General features: G+C 41.3%; 1 protein-coding gene across 1 annotated transcript in view; it reads right to left on the bottom strand.

Annotated features, from left to right (window-relative positions):
* QSER1 (glutamine and serine rich 1) overlaps window positions 1-22245 on the bottom strand; it is a 35462-nt gene extending 13217 nt beyond the window's left edge. The window contains exons 1-5 of the mRNA XM_010710684.3: window positions 21773-22245; window positions 10065-10177; window positions 8909-9070; window positions 3098-6784; window positions 353-642 (exon numbers count right to left, since the gene is read on the bottom strand). Coding sequence (XP_010708986.1) covers window positions 353-642; window positions 3098-6784; window positions 8909-9070; window positions 10065-10177; window positions 21773-21789 — 4269 coding nt within the window. The 5' untranslated portion in view covers window positions 21790-22245. The remainder of the gene's footprint in view (window positions 1-352; window positions 643-3097; window positions 6785-8908; window positions 9071-10064; window positions 10178-21772) is intronic.
* Between the last annotated feature and the right edge of the window lie 14 nt (window positions 22246-22259).

Consider the following 22259-nt stretch of genomic DNA (forward strand, 5'->3'; position numbering starts at 1 on the left):
CCTGAGAGCCCAATGCAATCTTAAAAAGGAAAACAAAAGGCCTCTCAATAGCCCATGGAAAATTTTTATTATATTAAAAATAAAAAGTAACTCCAAGTTTTAATAGAAGTAACTTCTATTAGACAGAGATTTGCATTATTATGGATAAAATGGGCCGTGTACATTCAAAATATATTCATAACCCACACTAGAAAGTTACCTTTGAGGTAACTTGGCAGCAAACAGAGCAGAACATCAATCTGCAGCCTTTCCCCTTTCAGCAGTTCATTGGAGCTAAGTTAATACGGAGGTCTTTTGGTGTTTTATTTTGGTTGGGTATTTTCCCCATGCTCATAGGAAATATTTACATTACCTTTAGTGTCTCTATATCTTCAATCTTCACTACAAATTCATCACGTTCTCTGTACATGCCCTCTCCTCCACTGTCCGTATTCTCCTCCTCAGTACCTCCTTCTATTGCAACAGTCGCCTGGATCTTTGCTAACTGGTCACAAGTCCCAGCATCCTGTTGAGCTGCTTTTAAGGAGTCAGCTGAGCTCGTTTTCTCCTGCACACTGACTGCAGGAGATGTCATCTGTGGCAGTTCCTGCTTTATTGTAGCAGCAGTGGAGGCAGCAGAAACGACTGCCACTTTTTCAGCTTCTGAAGCAAATAAATAAATAAGTTATCAAGAATTAGCAACATGGATGGGAACTGGATTTCTTTTCTCTGTTACAATACGTATTAAAAGTATACATTCTAAGCAACGCACCTATGTGAAGAGCTGAATATGATCGTTTACTTGGTCACAACTCAGCCATTACCAAAATTAAGATGTTGTAGCTAATATACCCCTGATTGTATTAAAGACAAATCTGTTAGCATCTAGAAATAACAACAAAGAATGCCTCAGGAAACAACTTTATAGTTACAGACACGTCCAACAAAAATACTGCTCTGCTCTGTGTGACAAAACTTACAACACTGAATGGTGCTTCCAGTCTGCTGGTAGGTAAGGCCTTTTTAAATTGGAGTAAGGAGAGAGAAATACACAAGAACTATGAGAACACTTGCCCTGAAGCTTTTGAACATTCACCAATTCTATCTTGTACTAACGTAACTGCAAGTTTCAGGTTGCAGTTTGGGTAATATCCTGATAACCTGTCAGTGTTAACAGCAGTACTGAGAACTGACAGAAAGAGAGAGAAGAGAAATAAATTCTTCTCTACATCTCAGTGCCAAAGGAAACTCCCACCCTTCAAAATGACCATTCTTTCCCACCTGAGAAAAATTAGGATGCTTTTAAATATTGCTCAGTACTCTACCATACATATTAGATTCAACATTTATTCGCTAATCAACAAGAAATCAGGTTACATAAGCCACAGGCTAATTACTAATTTCACTAAGAAAACCGCCTTCAAATTTAAGAAGGCCATTTTACAGTTATTTTGCAAACACTGTTAATTGTTGACTTGTTGAAAACAAACAGAAAAAATGCAACATTTTGATAAAAAATAATAAAAATAAAATATCAAATTATCGGGTCAATACAGAAGCTGTACACCACAGGAAGATCGATTAAATCAATTCACTAAAAACTGCTAAGCCATGAAATACTTACTTCTGCATACATCGTGTCCCATTATTAGAATACGTAATTTTTATTTGTTCATTGAAGACTGTAACAGCCTTAATAGACACAGCATCACTAGTTCCCCAAGTATATTTACATATTCTTCAGAACAGCAAATAAACATATACACTTCATACTAACTACAAATGACTGCATTTTAATTTTTGTCTTTCCATACTTGTGTGCAAACAGAGAGAGGGAGGAATGACTAGAAAATCTGCAGAACGCCAGCGTGTGGGAAAGAAGTCATTATGAAACATCTTGTGTTTTGTACAAAGTCTTGTATGCAACAAAACAGGAACTTGAAGAATCTACTAGCATAAGTACGCCATCCTTATTAATAATAAGGATATCACAGCACTGTAAAGCAAAGCCTTGTAAATACAAATACCCATGCAACAACAACAAAAGAAACCTTTGAAATCGTTCCTTCGGAAGCCGTACACACCGTGTGACTTAAGTGAGTTAAGATAATCAGAAAGAGACATTCAAACCGTGGGCTGTCCACATGTTGGCTTTCAAGGTGGAAAAAAAAGTCACCACTTTCTTCTTTAAAATGCTTCTTAATTCTTATTATTTCTCTTACATTTACTTGTACAGTTATGTGATCAACTGGGTAGCTTTTAATTGCTTACCAGAGAAAATGAATTTCACTGACAGGCTTTACTTAGGCAAAAATATGGCGTATGGCAAAAATACCTCAGAACAAATCAGCATCAAATAAAAGCTATGATTGCAGAAAGTGTCACAGATAGCACAGATGTAATACAAGTGGAACTGAAAAGCCAAACAAATGGAAAACTGACCAATGCTGTTATTGGTGGTTGCTGTCTGTCCTTCCACCCAAGACATTTCTCAGCTTTTGTTCTTCTGCAAGCCACAGATCAACATGAAACTACAACACTCCTGATTAACACCGCTGAAAGGAACGGGCTCCCATCTCAGACATGACTAGCTAACTCAGCAGCGCTCAGTTTAAAAGCTTTCAGAAACATTTTCTGTACAGCTGGGAGCATCATAGGAAGCAAACGTTTAACTCTGCCCAGGAAGAACGTAGCCTTTGCTGACAGCAGTGATTCACTAGTTGTCTTGCTATGAAAATACATCTAAAACCACTGGACGTGATGGTTTGTTGAGGTTTATGGATGACAATCACACTGAGCATTCCGAGACAGAGGAGAGAACAGACACAGACAGAGAATTCCAAGTCTGGGTAAAGTAGTTTTTCAGCATTAGAAGAGTCTTATGTAAGCAGCGTGAAAAAATGTATTGACACGTTTTCCAACTGTGGAGAACATGAGCTTAAGTCATAGTGAGCACAGCTTTTGAACACAACTCTTAATTACGGCTGCAAATAAAAACACAGTAAGGCAAAACATTTACTTGCATTTAAGACAGCCAAGATTCTTCTTCCCCCATCCCCTTCTCCACCCCGTCAGCTACAGAATCCAGCAACGTACGCACGAGCAGCAACTGTTTTACCTGATTTGTTCTTTCTGTCAGAAGAATCATCCAGGGCTGACAGCGCAGTAGAGATGCTCTTCTGAAGATCATGGTTACCTCCCACAGAATCATCCTCATCAGAAGAAAATGAAGGCAGCGTTTCTAAATTTTTCTTAAGTTCTTCATCCGCTTTTTTGGTTGGGCTTTCTCCGGCGACCTCAGAAGCTGCAGGTGCTGCTGCTGGCACAGGCTTTGTGGGTGACTGCAGGCAAGGGCCACGAACTATTTGGGAAACCGGCCGCCTAGTCCTGTTTGGCATCCGGACAGCTGGAGCTGAAAACTGCTGCCTAGGCCCAGACTTGAGAAAGTCTAAAAAAGACGCAATGAATCCTGTTTTGACTTCAGGCTGTTTTTCTTCAACTTCTTTAATTTTTTGCCTCATTCTTTCCTGATGCTGATACGTATCGTAACAGCTTTCAGAAACAGGAGAAGAGTACATCAAACAAGAGTCATTTCCTCTCGAGTTTTGACGCTTACACTGTCCACTTCTCTTTATCTGTTTCTGAATTGCACTGTCTTCTTCTGCAGCATTTTTGTTCTGGCTTTTTCCTTTGCTTTTTTTCTTCTGAAGGCTCCCTTGACTTAAATCTTGGCATTCTTCCTCAGCCCCACTTTGGGGCACAGGCAGTGATTGCAATGGACCCTTCGACTGGTTACCTGCTACTGTACCATCGTCACCACTCATATTAAAATCATTCTCTGAAGCAGCACTTTCTTCACTTAGACTCTTACCGCTTGAAACAAAGTCTAGGTCTCTTGCATTCAGCGTACCATCAGCAGAAACATCGTTATCTTCTTCAGATTCACGACTGATGCTAGACTGTTTCTTAACTGGGACAGCGCTTTGCTCTTGCTCCTCCTGACCAGGGCCAAGTGTGGGAGAGGTCATCCTTGTTGGTAGGCTTTGATCAGAAGCGTCCATGTGCTGATGATTAAGGCTCACAGCTTTTGTCTGTATTGCTGACACCGATGTAAGATTTATAGTGATTTGGCCTCCATTAAGAGAAATATTATTTATGCCTGCTGGCTTCCCAACTATAGCAGACGAGGCATTGAAACCAGAAGATACGTGTCTTACATCCATTGCTCGGAACTGTGTTTTAGACTCCTCACTGTTTTCAACAGACCGGATTTCCTCTTCGTTAGATGCTGATTTGGCAAAGTCAGACGGCGTCACTCCGCAGGCTGCTGCTGTTGCTGCTAGGATATCGTCTACATTGGATAGTATATTCCTCTCATCACTGAGAAGCATAGATTCTGGGAAACATATTGAACTAAGAGAAACAAACTGATTTTTTGAATCGTGTTGATTTGTCTGAGTAAAATGATCTTTCGTTGCCAAATGTTGCTGTAGTGGTTTTGAGGGCTCAGAAATGTCCATTTTCATTACCTCTGAATTTTGAGTATGAAGCTGCTGCTGAGAATGACCCCCATTGCTTTGAATAATATGGCCATCCATCTGAAGGAATGGATGCGTCACCTGTTGAGGACTCTGTATTCTTTGCACTTGTGGCGATACCTTTGCTTGTCCTAAGCCCGACTGCAGGATTGACTGATGCAGAATCTGCAAGTCACAGGTTGACTCCAGCAGCACCTGTGCACCAGGCAAACACAGCTGATGACCGTGCCTTAAAGCATGGGGCTGCACCTGCGGAGTCGTACTAATGATCTGGCCTTGCTGCTCTGAAGCTTTACTTTCATGTACCTTATGCATAAGAGAATGCTGCTGGTTTAGTTCTTTAGAACTCACATTTACTTGCGTTGATTGCATTAAATTAGCTGTTTTTTTCATATCATGGCTTAAATTAGTGATATGGCCAATATGTTGGGAGAGCTGTTCCACAGTATTAGCCATTCTCTCATCCTTCTTTGTTCCTTGAAGAGTAAGTCCAACAACTTGATCTTCAAGACGAGAGTTACTTCTGATTACACTTTGCGAGTATCGGTCATCTGCCTTTGTGACCCGATAGGATGCATCCTGAGCACCGATCTCCTCATCGGTTAGCCTTTGGGTGGAAGATTCAAGAGAAGCTTGTCGTTGCAAAGCCTGCATATCCTGCATTGACAACTCTTCCTCTTGTTTTGACGATGCATATAAGTTAGAGTCCGATTTCCTTTTTACATATGTTTTTGTTTCTGAGGAAGGCCTGCTGTTCTGCAGCGCCTGTGAGTGAGCCGGGGGTGCAAAAGGAGGAGACTGGACAGACGGCAAAAACTTTTGAGACTGTGGCGAGGAGGATTCTTGCGACTGAGCGTTCTGGGAAGAATGCAAAGAAATATAGCTCTGATTAGGACTTGAGGCTGGAAGAGTCTGTATCCGAGGAGAGGCAGAAAAGGGAAGAGAAGGCGATGTTAATGCTAAAGACTGCCCTGAAGAATAGCTTTCTGAAGGACTAACAGCTGATAAAACTTGTGATTGAGATGAAAAGCTAACTTGGGATTGGCTAACTGGAGATAAACCCTGAGAGTGACTAGAAGAGTAACTCTGAGATTGGCTGACTGAAGACAGTTCCCTTGTCTGTGGAGAGTAGTTCTCATTTGGAACTGAAGTCAGAACTTGTTCATCTGAGGAGTAACTCAGAGTTTGACTATCAGACGTAATAGTTTGTGACTGCCCAGAAAAAGTCAATGTTTTGTACAACGTGGGCAGCTTCTCAACCTTGCTAGATGAGAAATCCTGCGAGTGACTGACAGGTGGCACATTCTGAGCCTGGGAAGAAATATAATTTTGAGACTGGCTGACTGACAACAGACTTGGCAGCTGTGCTGTAGAATAGATCTGTGCTTGGCCTGTAATGACGGAACTCTGGTTTTGTGCAGTTTTAGCATAGCTTTGTGTCTGCACAGGGGGAGCTATGCTCTGAGGTTTGGGGGTCTTCGTTGACCTTGGAGGCTGTTTTGTGGAACAGTTTTTCACTTTTGCTGCAGAAGCAGATGGAAAGCCAGGCGATGGAACTGCAGATGCATAAGACTGAGCAAGTTCCACTGTGACTTGAGAAGTCTTCTGCTGTGGTCCTCCATTGCTCACCTGAGTAACATCTCCAACTGGACTGCAGGATAATGCCGAGTGCCTACACGTATCCTGAAAATTAACTCCACTTGTACTCGTTAAATAGCTGTGTAAGGAATGCTGTGAAACAGTCAATTGAGCCTGAACAGACTGAGTACTTGAAGGCCGCTGATGGTGTTTAATAACACTACATTCTCGCTGAAGTGCTCTATCGATAGAAGCCGTGGAACCAGTAAAGACAGATGTGCTATATGCCTGAGAGACCTGCTGAGCTCCTCCAATGGTTGAAGGCAGCAAACTAAATTGAGGTTGCAAAAGATGGGGTGCAGATTCTTGAGCAGAACGGTACGTTGATGACTGAGGTGGTACGCTGGTACTTAAAACAGAACTGCCTAGGCGCTCAAATGTCAAAGCAGCTGGAACAGTGCCTTGTGATGTTTTGATCTGTAATAAAGGATCGTGGGTAGTTAAGAGGCCATTTGATGTAGCACTGAAAGTAGTATCTTGAAGAGTAAGAGAAGGAGAAGTAGCAAAGTTTCTACTGCTGAACGTGTTTGGATGCTGATAAGCCGATAAAGCAGATGTCGGTGGAAATGTTCCAGAGGTTGGCAACGCTCCAGTAACAAATAGTTCTGTGGCTGTTGAGGAATGCATACCTGGAAAGAAACAAAAAACATAAACGGAAAAAGAATGTAAGGGAGCTTTACAAGTTAAACCCTGCATTTCGATAAATTATTTCATTGCAAGATCTTAAACACTTATAAATATAACAATCTCTAGAATCAATATGCTTTTCAACAAAAAACATACAAAGAGAAGCACTTACTGTGGGTCATTTCCAAACAAGAAGTGAAGTTCAGCAAGAATTCCAAATTCTACACCTGCAGTGGGTTGTAACTTGCATCTTTATCATGCAAATTTTGGATTAAAAAATGGTACAAGAACAATTCTGTTTTTAAACTGAAGGCTCTTTCAAGTTTAAAAGGAATTCCTAGTAAAGGACAACTGATTAAAACTTCTGGACACTTATAATGTTAACAGACAAAATTACATCATACGAACTATAATACAGAACTAAAAGAGCAAGTTCACTCTCTCCAATACTTCTGTAACTCACTTTATATGAAACACCATTTTGGAGCATATAATGGAACACCTGTATGTAATTCCTAATGGGAAGGCATTAACTTTCAATAGAATGAAAGTTCATGTCCAAGTGAAGGGTACACCACCACTTATTTGTACCCTAACAATGCTATGACAGACTTGTTTAAATGTTTACTAATAGACTATACTATTATGTAACTGAAATGATAGTGTACAATTCCCCTGTAAGCTCTGGCGCTCACAGCAGCAACTCATATAATTCCCTTTTTTATTCTGTGACTTGCAGGTACGGTAAAGTTTACGTACTACTTCTAAAGTACATGAAAGCAAATGAGAAAGGCCAATTTATTTTCAAAGACATTAAGTTTCTTCTAAAAGAATCCATAAAGCAATCTCTTTCCACTGAGATATTTACAAATACACGTGAAGTGGAAAAATGTAAAATCTCAGATATAATTTGACTATTTTCAGTTCTTTTTGGACAATTAAAACAGCTTTTAGTAATGGATTATTAGAGAGTAAGTAGAATTTTAAAAACCTCTCAGTAAATAAAGTTTGTCTTGTGACAAATATCTCAGTAAAAAGTTCAATTTTCATTATAAAATACTTCTGCAACTTAATCACAAAATTACTTTGGAAGTGTCAGATGAAACTGCGAAAGAAGGTCTTTGTTTCTTCTTTTCAGTTCAAGACACGTAACGATACGAAGAGATATGATACTGAAGGTATTTTTCGCAAGTCAACAATAAGGTCTTTCTGAGTAAGAAAGTATAAGCAGTGTTTTAATGCATTTCTTTTTCTGCTCTAAGAAACTGCAACATCACGTACAAGTGTGTTCTCATTTACTGATCACTACCACTACACAAAGGTAGGGGCATCCAGAGGGCAAAAAAGGGGAACAATTTATTCCTATTTGAACTGTTGATTTTCATTTCTCCTCCCTTCCTACTACCGAGAGAGTGGAAAACTAACCCACCACTAGAGGAAAAAAGAAGAGCGCCTTCTGTCAGATCAGTGAGTAGCTCTGATTCACTGCACAGTCACACAATCCCTGTATAAAATTAAGCATAACTTGAAGCTACCACAGATGCAGCGACAACACTTAGCTTGGTGCGGCTGTCTATAGCAAGCTCCAAATATGCAAAGTTTCCTGCTCTGCACAGAAGGCTTGACAGATGGGGCAAGTTTACAGAAGGCAGTCAGTCTGCTATAAAAGATGGCATATTTGTTTATTTTTGAATTAAACCACTGATTACAATGCAACACGTGCCTCGGTCCGTGTTCTTTTTGGGAGAAATCTTGGTCGTCACTTGTGTACAAATGGGCTAAAGTTATCCAGAGACTTCTAGTGGCTCTATCAATAGAAGAACTACGACAGGGATAGGAGTCTGAGAATGACAAGTCTGCTAAGGTGTGAAGGAGACTAATTCCAAACAGAACATCAGATAATGAAATTGAGTAATTAGATAAAATTAAATCCTGCCCGTCTAAATCCCTCCTAGACATCTTCCGTTAAGAGATTAATATAGTTTAGTTGATTTTGAGATTTTAAATATCAAGATGGAAAAGAAGTGGAAGATGTAGCCTTTTCCGGTAGGATATTTTTGTCTTAAACAATCCCAAATGTTCAATCACAGTCACCACAGAATTATTTTTCAAGAGAAAATTTTCACCTGTCTGCCAGGAAGGAGCCCTGAACTGTGGCAAGAGGGTAGATCCTGAAGAGGCTGTCTGAGCTGTGCGAGACTCAATTGCAGAGAGAAAATTCATAACTGAAGTTTCTTTAGTGTTACTTCCAGAGGTGTGCATACCAGTATCAAAAATTCCTGAAAGACCTATGTAGGGGCCAGGAGGAAACGAAACAAAGCGATTAGACAATTCAGATAAGCTTCTTATAAAAAGCTCAATCAAATAAAAAGGATAAACAGTCATAGTCCACTAAAAACAACCAATGAAACACTACCAACATTATTCAAGTACATTCATTCTTCACTGTTTTAACGGTTTCGTAGCTGTAAACCGGAACTTAGTGATACATTTTAAAATATCTATTATTAGATGTCTATTAAATATGATGCTCTGAAATAATATTTAGGTCAATCAACAAATATTCTCTCACTGTTTCACTTGTTAATTGTTTAAACATTCAGAATCCTCTCTGACATGGGTTCAGCTTTCCTGTACTGATCTTTTCTTTTGCACAGCTTATAGCAGCTTGCACTTCCCAGTGGGACTGGCACCACAAATGGGCTCTTGGCTTCATTCCTTGTTTCAACAACTGCTATCCATACCCTTCGGTGGCTGGGGGTCGATGGGAAGTAATGCATAGATTGCAGAGCTCTGAGTAGCTAAAATTCTGCCAAGATTACAGGGTCTGCAGACTGATGCTGACACAGACCTAATACAATTTAACTTGCTACTATATTTAGAATAATTTTTAACCTTCCCTCCAGCACTGGGTCTTAATTTGCACATGTAAGTACTTACATCATTACACTGCTACTTGCATTATTTATTCTATTTGCTTTAGTCTGAAAGAAGTGGCATGATTTCTGCAGCTGGCTTTGAGGCAAACTCAACGTCTGGCCCTTCTGCCTATGACATCATCCAAGTGCAAGAACATAGGAACTCACAGTGAGTTACAGAGATCTGCCCCTTCTTTCTGTTTTGGACATTTGAATAAAAGCTATTAACCAACTGTTAACTTTTTACTACGCAATCAGCTTTCCTTACACCATTTGCTACTATCTGATCAATAATCCCTCTGATTAAAAAATTCATCTTAAAACTAAGTAACTAAACTTTTTTGCTCATAATATAGACAGTTACCAGTGGGATGGTGTGTAGCAGAGTATCCAGGAAGCTGATGAGAAGCTGTGTATGTCTGTCTGTGAAGAAGATCTGTTTCTGAATGTGATGGATGTCCTCCTCCATAGCTTAAGCTAAGGAAGAAATTAAACATCATGAACAAAACGTGCAGCGATAGAGAAAAGGTACAGCTACAACACTATCGAAGTTGTCAACAAGAGCATCAGCAAGTGACAAGCAAGTGAACAATCTACAGTTTTCGGAAATTAGGCATTTAAATTAACATGTTTTGATCAGGCTTATCTGGAAGCAAGCTGAAGACAAGTGTCTAAGCTGGTACACAAGCGATAACACGAGAAATAAAGAAATGCAAACTAAACATCAAGCAACATTAGGACCTGGCCAGAAATGCTAATGTTTTCCAACTTAAAAGACCAAAAAAAGGGCAGAAAGCAAAACAAAATCCCAACGCTTTCAAGCTCTGTACAGCAATTCCAAACGGAGAAAATCCAAGCCAGTACAATTTGCCTTTTGATGTTAACATTACGGGTAGCTGATACTTACTTCAGTGTTCATATGAGATTGCTTAGGTCCAAAATGCAGCTGTAACCAGACGCCAAAAGACACCAACAGCTAAACTCACAGCTCTCCCTGCAGATAGCTGTGAGGGACCTCACTCACCCTCTGCATCCCCTAGGATGAGGGGGCAGTCGCTCTGCACCAGGGAAAACTGGAACATTTGACGCCAAGAATCATGAGATCATGGGAAACTTTCGTGGAAGTCACCACATAATATAAAAATTGGCAACACTACTGGATTTACTTCATTTCATTAAGATGACAAGAGTAGGCAGTGGAGATCTGATAAGCCTGAAACAGTACCATGACCTCTACACGTTTTCACAGCAGAAGCCAATCTGTAACAGCATCTTAGGCTTCGAGTTTAGCTTCCAGCCTGAACAGTGCTAATAGCAGACATCTTCCATCTCATCCGCTCGCAGGATAGGAGTGCTCATATATTCCATATGCCAGGCTAAGGCATGAGCATGAAGAGTGAAAAATTCTTTAAAAGAGAACGAGAAGCCTCAGGAATTGCATTCTACCAATTGCACGTGCTGACTTTCACAGTAGTAAATGTACTTTTAGAGAAGTGCCAAATCTCAATTCAGAGCGAGCTCCAAATAACTCCAGAACTATACCTCAAGAAACTTGTTAACGACAAGAACCTCTACATTGCAGTAACGCTACTTGAATAAACTTCCTCCTTATTTCTATCATGAGAATAATCCAAGTATACGACGACTTTTTAATTTTTTTCTTTAAACAAACGCCCAGCTCACAGTTAACGCAACCGCAACCTCAAACACGAGCCTGCCTTTCAATAAAAACACTGTATTTATTAGAACAGTTAATTGTTTATTGTATAATTACTTGTTGCTGGAATGTAGATTCTTATCTCAAAAAGCCTGCATATATGCCTTTAGTTTACATAGGCTTATCCTAAACACAGGCATAGCAATCTGAAAGATTACAGCCTCAGGGTTTCTCCTTATGAAATGTAACCTTTAAACAAATGAACTTACACGGGCTGTAATTCGCCTATCAAAAATTCACTGAGCGTGGCAAATAACACGATGGCCATCTAGCCTTCCATACACTGGTTTCACAGTTTGTTAGAATATCACAGGTGTTCCCGCTTGTACTCAAATTCTGCATTACTTCCTGAAGAAAGCATATTCACATTTCTTGGTACCTGGTTGGTTATGATTAGTTGCTATTTAGAGGCCAAATCCATTTCTCTTTAACACTCATCTATCACAGCCTCTCTCTCCCTTCCACTGGCATAGTGCACAAATGCACAACAAAGTGACTATGCTGGAAAGCAATACAGAGTTCACATACACATTTGAAAGTAGCTCCCTCTGAAAGTATGCTCAACGAAAAGGCCCTTTGAAAATCGGAGATATCCTACGTAGAGCTATCGCTCTTTGCCGTTGCTGCAAAGATGCCATCAAAACATTCTTGCCAAGGAGAGCCAGTAACTCTGGTATCAGTCAGCTACATTGCTTGGTTTGATAGAAAATTTAAGCTATCTAGTCAAATTTATTGAAGAAAATGCGTATCCTCTGCACTGTACCTGTCACTAAAATACCTCAACCTTGACTTCCAACTCTTTATAATTACCCGCTATTAAGTCTTTCCTGAATCACTGTTCATGTTATCTTTTTATATTGCTGCTAAGGTAATTTATTACCACGGCCCTCTTCAGCTTAATGATTTCATACAAATTTAGGTCACCAACTGCAGAAGGTGCTGACTTATATTGGACGAGCCAACCGCCTCAGCTGCCAACACAATTATTTGCTTTATGCTACCCAAAGGTGCATTACTTAACTTCAAAATGGAATGGGAGCACCACTTTTGCAAGGAAACAAAATGCAGTCGCAATAAGCAATGAAGATGAATAGTAGCCTTTTAGAAACTTGCTTGTTTTCTTCCAACAGTCTTGCTCTGCACTAAGTATCCATACCCAACACAATGCAGACATAAAACCACTTCAAACTTGCACCTTCACTCACTTAATATTTGACAGGAAAAAAATCGTCATTCTACCTTATTTTCCAGATCAATTTTCTTTACAGTTGACAATTTTAACCTATTTCCCTAAGTTTAGTACCTGAGCAATTATTTACAGTCCTAGAGAAACACATAACGCTTCTATGAAAAACAGATCAGGACTTTGAAGAAGCAAAAGATAGCTCTGGGTGCAAGACTTCATCCTTTTGTTCTCAGGCAGCTCTAAGTTCTGCCTCTGATGTACATGAGAACAGCTCCAAAAACTGAAACCCTGTAGATCACGGGGCCTTTTCAAAGTATTCAAACCGTGAAGACTGCTCTGACAGTGAAACTGGACACCCAGAAGACGAGTTGTTTCCAAAACACAGCACAGCTCCTTAAGTCCAAAACCACCAACCTAAACAAGACAAAGAGCAACAACCCGGCACGCACCGTGCAGCGATGGGATGCCAGGTAAGCGAGGGAAACAGTGGGCTTTCATCTGGGGCAGCCCACCTCCGGCTTACTGAGAACTACACAAGTGTCCTGATCTGTGGGAAGATGAGTAGGCACACAGACAATTTATAACTCAATCACTAAAGTGATTAAAAATGCACCAGTATCCTCATATAGGTGAGAAAATAGCTTAGAACTCACAATTTGCATTTTATCTGACTTGAGATTTTTGTGAAATAGGGCAAATAGGACTCGAGTTAACTCAAGTATATTTGAATTAAATTATATTTAAAAAAAAAAAAACAAAAAACACACAAGTTCTTAGCCATCTATCCCAAAGCTCAGACACTTTGCAACAGCATCTCCCTTCGGGTAGCTCTTCAGATAGACAACAGTGATCCCAGTAAAGAGCCTGAAAGCAAAGCTGCTGAAGTGCCAAGTAGCACAGACCAATTAATTTCTAAATATTAAAAATACTCTTCTAAAAAGATAAAAAGATTCACAACAGCCTATGGAGGCAGAAAGAATGGAAACATCACATTTATTAGAGATGAAATGGAGGGCCAATGGAAGATGGCACTGGCCTTCAGCTGCCATGCGCTTCAGCTCTAACAGTGATTTCAGTGATGGAGTGATGGAGTCACAGGACTTTGCCACAGTCATTAAAGCAATGCCAGAAGTAGGCATATTTAATCCAAAATCAGTCGGATCTTGTATTTAAAAAGCAAACACCAGAAAGAAAACACCAATGGCTGAGAAAGCAAAATCATAAAGAACTGAGGTATTTGCCTGGAAAGAAAATAGTTCCTTAAATGAGTTCAATGCTGCTAATAACTTTTTAATCAGTGCTGTCCAGCCGATAGGCCAATGCACTTCTGAAGCTTTAAAAAGCACTTAGTACCCATGCAAGGAAAACAAATCCCTATTCAGTCCACAGACTGGTTTTCCGACTGCCCTCAGTGCTCTGTTACTTAGAAATGCATACGATGTGCAATTTTTCACCTCTGCTGGCCTGCCTCAAACATACTAAGAAGAAAAAAAACAACAAAAAACAATGCTGCGAGAGCAATGTTCAAAGCTTTCAAATGCTGGCAGGTTCAAGAAAAAATGAAAAAGAGCCAACACCTTGTATCTAAATTCTCTTGGTTCTCTCATTGGACTACACAAGAGATGACCCTTTATACTTGAAAGTCAACCAATATTTGCACAAATACATTTATATTTATTTTTAATAGTCTGGAACAATCATGGTATCTGTGAAGGAAAAAGAATCTGATGCTTGAAAAACGAAGCCCACCACTGAGAAATTAGAAAAGTACCCCTGAAGTTGATACATCTTAAAAGGGAATAGGTGGGGCGTTACTGCACAGAGAGCAGACATCCATTGCATCTGCCTGCCTTGTTTTTGAACTATCACGTAACAAAACAAAGAGCTGACAGCATTCTAAGGCATCCTGCAAGATAGAAGGCTTCCAAAAAGACGGAAAACACAGAGTTAGACTTCAATAGTATTATGTTACAGCAAAATGCATGGTCCTGTTTCATTCACAACTTGCCTTCGCATTCTTAACTTCTAAGATTGTGACAGGCTACCCGTTCAGTGTAGAATATATAAAGCTCTAATATGCTGCACTTCCATTAGAGTGTTGCATTCTAAGTTCATCTCATTTCCCACTTTGACCCACAGCCCCCACGACTGAGACTGCTGGCGCTCGGACACAGAATGCCTGCAGTACTCACCAGAGGAAACACTCCTCACTTCTTTGCTTTCCAAGGCCAAGGTGACAGCTTCCAAGAACTGAACTCCGAGGCAGGAAATTATACGTAGGTAATTGCTGGAACGAGCACAAGTTTGCAGCGTTCACGTGATCCCTTCCTTGAACGCATGTCACTCCTTAACAGAGGAAAAGGATTTCACAGCAACAAAGACCTGTCTCCGTTTTATTCCCATGCCAGTGTGTCTGACTGATTTATGCTTGAGCCTTCTAGAAAGGAAAGGCAGAACTGCTTCAGGAAAGCAAAAACAGTCGTACTGGCACTCTAATACCTGAGCACAAGTGCTGGCTTGCCTGACTAAGAAACCTGTGGAGTTCTTAATAACAACTAGAAATCTCTTCGGAAAATCAGTTAAATTACGTCTTGAAGGATGTGAAAATACAGATTCCTATAGAAACAAGCTATTTCTGAACCTCAGATATACAAAAGGACTTTACACACTGCCATATGTTCTTTTTTTAAAGGTACAGATCATCTGAATTTTATTTTTGCTGACGTCTTAAAAAAAGTCAGCAGAGCCTTATCTGGAGATGTGGCCTAGCCGCATCAATGCCCTATAAAACAGACAATTCATTTCAGCTCCTGAGACGCTTCACAACCCTTCTCCTCCCTCTCCACTACTACAGTGCCGTAACTAGTGGGAAGCTTAAGTATTACCTTTCAGGTTCTATTTGATTTCTTAATAAGCTTTTTATTTTCCAATTACATGGAAAAGATAAAGTTGAAGTTGAGATGTTAATCACAAAAGATGGAAGAGATGCAAATACCTCTGTCCTATCGACTGAGCTATCTTAGGCAACACCTCTCCATCACCACACCTCCAAGCATTTTACAGTCAAATAACCCACGAATTATCTTCTGCTTTAAACTAAGGAAACTAAGGTACACACACTAAACCACTCAGATTTACAAAGGAGGCCAACACCCAAAAGCAAAGGTTTAAACATCCTGTACTGAAATGACAGTCCATTTCTCAACATTTCAAAGCTAGTATTTCTAAACCACTGCGAAGCTCAGGCTTTGCAGACCAGAGCCACAGAACTCGCACAGAACTGAGGCAGCTACTCACCACCCACATTTAGGAATGCAAACTGCAGTACCCGTGCTCATCTGCACGGCCCATCATTCGAAGCAACCAAACACACTCTAAGTCTTCTAGCAAGCCCAGATGTGTCCCACACTGGTCTCCCCATCTCACAACACACGGCAGTGAGTAAGCAGCTCATACGACCTCCTTTAGATTCAATAAAGAGGCACCTCTGTGACTAACATCCCTTCTATGCTAACGTGGGAGGCGTGCTCAGAAAAGATTTAACATTGTAAAACACATCCGCAAGAGTCCTTTAATGTAAAGGAAACATCAGAGGATGCTGCTCGCCACTTTTATAAGGAAGCTTGGCACAGTCCTTGAAGAAGTGTTCAAGCTAAATTCATCAGTGCTCTCTTCATCTTAAAACAGATTGTAATCTGCATTTCTAGTCTTCCCAAGAGGACCCTGCCTAACACGCTGCCAGCAGCAGTTCCTATTCACACCATACGAACCCAGTTGCACAAGTACTTCAATGAGAAAAACTTGTGCTGTTCAAAATGGCAGACAAATAGCTGCGCTGCATTTGCTTTTCCCTGCACTAGGGAAAAACTTCACCCTCTCTAACAAGCTCCTGTATTACACCCCAAATCATCATTTCAAGATTTTCTAACTTTCAAGCAGCTTTCTAAACTAAAAAAACAAATAATAATAGAGAACAAGATGACACAAGTTCTTAAGTTCTTCTAACTGATGAAAAACCTGTATTTGCTTTTAAAGAGAACAACAGGAGGCATTTTCTGGAGGAGAAAAGATCGGAAGGAAATCCCAGCTCTCTTCAGCAGCTCTGAGGATCGGCGACCTCCACATCACCAGCTCCAACAAAAAACTGAAGTTAGTTGTCAAACGCTTGCTGCCCAGAGGCTTAAGGAGCCAGCTCTCTAGGATCACTCTTGGCATAGCAAATGTTCACAGTCGAGAAAAACTCAGTATAAACGCTATCCCCGGCAGACTCGGTAGAGAATAACAAAATGTGAGAAACAGATGAATTGAAGGATTATTCACTGCCTAGCACCAGAATTTTTGACACGAAGAAGAGAGAAAGTAAACAGGATGTGGTGTGAAACACTAAGTTGCCATATTTCTGACAGGGATTTCCTGGTCAGAATGAAGTGCAACGTGCAGCACAGGCTGGTACATTCAGTATCTGCACAGAACAGCAGCCAGATTGCACACACGTGCACAGACCGTTTGTCTGCCACAGTCCGAACGTCCAAGAGCTTTCGGACAAACTGCCAGGCATCTGGAAACACCAGACCAACAGCCAAAGCTCTCAAACTCTTCTCCTGCAACGCTCAGGTGAAAAAGAGGGCTATCTCCAGTGAAATCTAGACATACGACAGCCCTGTGCAACTCACACGGAGTTACTAAGGAGTGGGTATTCCTTGGTATCCTCCTATGTAAATAGCATTACTCTCAGGTAAGTGCGCCTTAGGCTGCCTTTTACCTGCTCAGTGTAATTGGTTACACTTATACAAGTCCCAGGCAAGCATCAGAGGTAGGCACGTAGAAGGAAGATGAAAAGAAAGGCAACGGGGGCAAATAAGAGCTTGTCTTAACACATATAGGCTCTCAGTGAACCGCTCTGGAATAAGAAAATCCAAGTATGCAGGTGTTGGTGACTAAAAGCTCCCTCCCCGTTCCTTGTAACCCACGGCCAGAGAGGTTTTAAGCACAGCGAGAGCGTCCACTCATGTGTAACAGCCCGTTTGGAGCAAGGAGGCAAGGAAGCAGCAAAAGGAGAGACCGCAAAATCAAAACTGGTGAGATCTGCCTCGTAAGACAGGTCAATCAGGTGCTCGGTAACCGACAGCTCAGTGCTCTCTGAACGCACCGCTTTTCTTGCCTTGGAACTTGTCAGAGTTCTCTCCATCACTTGCGTGGCACAGCAAGACTGGCCCTGCTGCAGAGGCTGAACACCGCATGGTGTCTGCATGGCATTCAGAGTTATTTTAGTCACACTTAAGGCCACCAAGGAAGGTCTGAAATGACAGGATTCGTGTGCTATCTTTTAACCAGATGTATTTTAAGTGTATGGAATAGGCACTCATAACGCACAATGACTTTTTGATACGCAGAGTTGTGAATGCTCTGCCTAACTGCAAAAAAAAAAAGAAAAATCAAACAATGCAAGGAAAATAAAGTTGAGTTGCATAAAAGCTCTAGTATTGTCTACAACGAATAAAACCAGTCGCAAGTGCTTTTCTCCTAACGAAGATTTTTCTAAAAACAACCTCCTTCCCATGACAGCATCATGCCAGGATCAACAGCATCTCCAAAGGAAAGGAAAAAAAAAAAGAGGTGGGCAAAAGTACAGAAGAAACAAAGGGAAAAGGTTGTTCTCTGGCAATACAAAGTAAGTGCTTACACTTAAAGTAACAGGATCAAAGATAAGATACACATACGGACTGAAGGACTTTTTGCTAAGGTGAAAGAACACAAAACCCCTTTCTTTCAGAACAAGGAGGTATTGAGCAACCTGCGGTGAAGCCCTCAGCTCCATGGGAAAGAGCTCACATCTGAAATATCATCACAGGTGACCTCAAGGCGGGCCCAGTGGTTCATTTCTGAGAGCTCCTCCCAGGGATCTGGGAGGCAAAGCCTTGTCGGGACACCTGCTGAAGACAGCAGGGCTGCACCCTCAGCTCCTTCTGCAGCTAATAACGAGATGCTTAAACACCTGGTGTAGGTGGTAAACTCCCAGACAGGTCAGTAGCACATCATTTCAGAAACGCCCTTTTGGCTCATTCCTTAGGTCTCTCTAAAATACCTGCGCTACTCCACAGATTGCTTGTGTTCCACTGGGTGTGTATGAATGTTTCCAATACAGACCGCGACAGAAAGTTTAGTAATATTTAGAAGTGACTCACCTTTCTATATGTTTATAAATTTTATTTAATCCTCCTGCGCCTTTATTTTTTAATAGAAAACATTTTAAATACATTCTGTTTATGAGCTTTAGCTTTCAGCTAGTGAAACACCGCACCACAGGGAACTTCTTGTATTACACATGTTTAGCAACAAACATTGTTTTTATCTCTCAGGAAGTTTCATTTGATTTAAAAAAAAAAAGCTGTATATTTTTCTATATTACCTGCATTTTTATTTTCTGCAACTTCTATAGCTATGAACAAATCTGCTATAACTTCAGATTGAGCCCTACCAAAGTCACAATCGTACAGCTGTTACAGAAAGCTTGGCAGCTATGCAAAAAGGGCAAGCTTAAAAAATAAATAAATCCTAACAGTGTATTATAAAAGTTGAAGTCTCAAAGTTACATAACTTTCCCTCTGAACTATCACTAAGCAGTTTGTTATTTTAGATTAGCTGCTATAAATATAGGTCACGCTAACCAAATGTCAGTGCTATCTATTGTAAAGAACCGTCTCAAATTAAATGCTGTAAAACCCATACGTCTGGGTAGGGCAGAGACGGACAAAGGCTGCCAGCACAGAAGGAACATCAGAGACCACAGCGGTTGCCATCAAGTTTAAAAAAACAAATAACTGTGACTGTCATTCAGTCACACACAACACAGGGTTAGGTCCTAGAGCGGGGCTAACATCAAAGAAGAGCAATTAGCCAAAATCCTTCTCCGAATGAAAACAAGAGGGCTCGCCAAGTCGGACATGTACTCAACCAGGAACTCATCGTCATCATCATCTTTTTGCATTTCTCCTTCCAAGTAATGACGACAGTCTCACCAACTACTACACAGCCATTATGGTTTTCCGAAGACCGTGTTTTTCCTCAAGCGAGTAACAAATCAACTTGCTGCTCAATACGGCCCTGTAAAACCAAAGAGACAGCATCTGTGCAAAAATCAAGTTTCCTAAGGGATAAAGGTCATGAGCAGCGTTCTGCAGGAATTCCTTCCAGCTGCAAACAGACAGCATAGGAGGCAGGGGGAAAACGGGGAGCGTGGAGGACAGGAGCGCCCATCTCAGCCCCCTGCTCTGGGCTGCTTGGGTTGCGCTGCCCAAGCACTCCCCAGTATGACTGAGCTCTTCTAGCTAATGAAGACGTTCCAGTGATTTCCATTGTCAGTTTGCTGACTTCTATTTACTACAGGATAAGCTATGTCACAGCAGACCTGGTAAGGGTGCCCTTACAGTACTCCACCACACGCTTCCTTTGATAGGAACAGTGCCACTGCACAGACAAAACAGTGCCTGCAAGAAATAAGGAGCGGGATAAAAACCAGATGGCTGAAGTTAAGTACAGAATGACAGAAGCAAGGCTTGTAGGGAGGAGAAATCATTTTGATGAGCCACGACTGTGAACACGGCTCTGCACACAAAGGGAACACAGCCTGCCACAACACAGCCTGCACCAGCATAAATATCAGGACAGCCTGACGGAAATACTGCTGCCTGTACCACCTGAAGGCCACATTCTCTTCAGACAAGTACCAGATGAACACGGCGCACATTTCTGTGATTTAACATCAGATTAACACAGCTTCAGCTGTTCAAATGGCTACCTGTCAGCCACAATCAAAACCAGTGTTTGGAACATTGTGAAGCTATCTACAGCAATGCAAACCAGAGCACTTGAGCTCTGTTCCAGCACACCAGCACCCACACGACCCGCTTCCAGCCTCAGTAGTGACCAGCGTGGCTCTGAGGTCCCAGTTCCCCACCCCACCGTGCTGAATATCAGTGAGAGAGAAAACAAACACCTGTGCACACTGAGACTGTATGTAACCAAAGCGGTTTACATCCTACTACATTTGAAATCTTACCATGCAACATGAACTCTAAATAAGAACTCGCTACAGGAGAACTCCAACTATACTACAATTCATTTTTTTTTCTCCTGACATTGCTACAGCTTAAGAAAGAAAACAGAATCAACTTAAAACATTTCAGTCAACACCTTTAGAAAACGTACCATTTATCACCATCTATATAGCCTCAAGATGAAACTTTTTAGGAACCGAAAGCAAGATCTCCTTGACATTGCTTCCTAAAGCATAGCAAAAATACTGTCATATGAAGAATGCATTCAGTAATTCTAATTTGATTTTTTTATTAGCAGGCTGAGCGTTATAGGTAGCAGGCAACAATCCCGTAAGCTTGTGTGAGGAACTTGTCTTGAGAATGCTCCCCATACCATTTCCATAAAGGAATTTCCAAAATAAAAAACCGATAATGCTTTGGAGTAGCATCTATTAAAAACATCTAAGTCACATTTTGAAAGCAGGGTTGTTGTTTTTTGGAACGCAGAAAATAATCATCAAGCACTCGTGTATCTTCAAAGACCCTGGAGGGATCCAGGGTTTCTCTGCACTACAGATTCTTAACTGACCTGGAAAATACAAAGCTTCTTCATGGAACAGATGACATGATCCTCCACAGATGCTGAAAACTGGCAAGAGCAATACAAAAAGGGCATGTCGCTGACTACCACTGCAGCCAACATATTAACATGACTAAGAGGAGTCCAACGATTAAAAAGGAAGATGAAATAGAGCAGTGGGAGATTCTATTTTACCACGCTGGCAACTTTGAAGGGACCAGAGCAGCTTCACAGGGCCAGGTCGTGGCCAGGAACCCAACACTCCTTGCAGTTCTCTGTGAAACAGGGAACCTGGAGCCTCAGGCCACACAGAGATCTTCTTGACATCGATTTAATTGCTTAAAAAATGCACTGTCTGCAGTTCAAGGAAAATGACAATGTATTGGAGGGCACCCAGGAGAAAACAAAATAAACGAAGTTTAAGAAAAAAAAAAAAGAGACAGAAAAGAATGCCTGGTAGCAAACTTCAGAAAATCATTTTTCTTAATGAGAACGTAACACAGGAAACTGATGAAAATTCTGAAGAATTCCTACTTGGGAAAGCATGACTTACCATAGGACTTCCAGCATCAATAGGACTGTAATGAGATTTGGAGCTGAAAACTGAAGGCAGCCACCTTCAGCTCGGGGATAAGAAACGAAATGTAGAGCAGGCAGAAATGTGTTTCACCAGGTCTGTGCTGAATTGGAACCGGCTGCCCAGAGGGGCCGCGGAGCCTCCTTCCCTGGAGATATTCAAGACCCACCCGGGTCCCTTCCTGTCCAACCTGCCGTTGCAGAGGCTGGGACTCGACGATCTCCAGAGGTCTCTTTCAATCCCTATGACCCAACGGCTCTGCAAATTCACTGGGAATTCGTAACCCTAATCTTCTAAAGCTTACGTTCCAGCTTCAAACGCAGAGAGAAACAACAAAAAGAAGCACCGCGACCCGCACGATGAGCGCAGCAGTCCTCAACCCGACGCCCCGTTCATCTGACCGCACGGCCGGCCGCCCGCAGCTCCACGCACACCTATCCGCCAGGCAGCTTCTCGTGCTCGC

The sequence above is a fragment of the Meleagris gallopavo genome, chromosome 5 (assembly GCF_000146605.3).
Source record: "Meleagris gallopavo isolate NT-WF06-2002-E0010 breed Aviagen turkey brand Nicholas breeding stock chromosome 5, Turkey_5.1, whole genome shotgun sequence".
Taxonomy (NCBI): Eukaryota; Metazoa; Chordata; class Aves; order Galliformes; family Phasianidae; genus Meleagris; species Meleagris gallopavo.